Source organism: Gavialis gangeticus, unplaced genomic scaffold, assembly GCF_001723915.1.
Source record: "Gavialis gangeticus isolate Ggan-Ray unplaced genomic scaffold, GavGan_comp1, whole genome shotgun sequence".
Classification (NCBI taxonomy): Eukaryota; Metazoa; Chordata; order Crocodylia; family Gavialidae; genus Gavialis; species Gavialis gangeticus.
In genome coordinates this window covers 181140481-181141529 of record NW_017729022.1, presented here as the reverse complement: position 1 = coordinate 181141529, position 1049 = coordinate 181140481, and the positions used below count along the sequence as shown (strand labels likewise).

Here is a 1049-nt window from a genome sequence, read left to right as displayed (position 1 = left end):
CGCCCGCCCCTCCCGGCCCGTGCGGGACTCGCGCGCCCGAGCCTCCGCGACTGCCTCGCGCTCCCCCGGGCCCGCAGCGTCTGCTCCCCGTGTGGCTTCCTCCTGCCCGGGCCTTGGGGATGATCCGGACTTTGTAGCTGGCTGAGAAGGGGCCGGGGGCACCTCTGGATCGCCTACTGTTTGCTGACTGACTTGGGAGAGGGGGCCGTGATTTTTTTCTTTTTCTTTCTTTTTATATATATATATATATATATACACAAAAAAGCAAAGTATTTATTTTATTAAAGAGCAAGCATGTCGTTTGCACAAGGTAAGTTGGCAGGCTTCCTTCTGTCTTCCTGAAGTGCTTGGGCTCTGCATGCCAGGGGTTTGGGGGGAAAGCACTGTGGGTCTGCATGTGCATGTGTGCACCCCCCCCCCCCCAGTAGCTCTGTACAACACTGCCTGTAACCCGCGGTGGCTGGGGGGACTTGGAAGTCTCCATCCATCTGCTAAATAGTAGCAGAGTTGTCCTCTGCAAGATCTTGTTCTTGTTTTCATTGTAGGATTTGACAGCAGGGCCCCACCAACCTATGCTGCCTGGTTTCACTTCTCTCTCTGTCTCTCTCTCCCTCTCTCTTTTTCTCTGGTTATTCTTTTTTTCCACATTACTTGAGCAGAGGCATTAAAAACAGGTTGAGGCGGGTATGCCTGCAGGGTTTCTTGCTGTAGTGAATAACTGGCAAGATCTTGATTGTACAGAGGAGAAAGAGATATCACAGCTTAAATCTCCCCTCTCATCAAGCAGCTTATTAAAGGGGTGTGTGTGTGTCTGTGTGTGGGAGCGGGGTACGAGCATGAGCATCTGCTCTTCTTTTTGGGAAATTCAGGTGGATGTTGGCATGCATTCCTCCCTGTAGGCTCTGGCAGTCTCCTTGCTCTGCGTGTGCGTGCGTACGTGGTCTGAGTTTCAGATTCATCTATTGCAAAACCAGGGACTAGCCCACAAGAGGTCACTTCAGGAAGCAAAATGACTTTGGTGCATTGCTGTGCCCCCCCCCCCCCCCCCC

At 52.6% G+C, this 1049-nt stretch overlaps 1 protein-coding gene across 1 annotated transcript in view; it reads left to right on the top strand.

Annotated features, from left to right (window-relative positions):
* The first annotated feature begins 6 nt into the window (after window positions 1-6).
* UGP2 (UDP-glucose pyrophosphorylase 2) overlaps window positions 7-1049 on the top strand; it is a 49196-nt gene continuing 48153 nt past the window's right edge. Inside the window, exon 1 of the mRNA XM_019516596.1 lies at window positions 7-310. Coding sequence (XP_019372141.1) covers window positions 295-310 — 16 coding nt within the window. The 5' untranslated portion in view covers window positions 7-294. The remainder of the gene's footprint in view (window positions 311-1049) is intronic.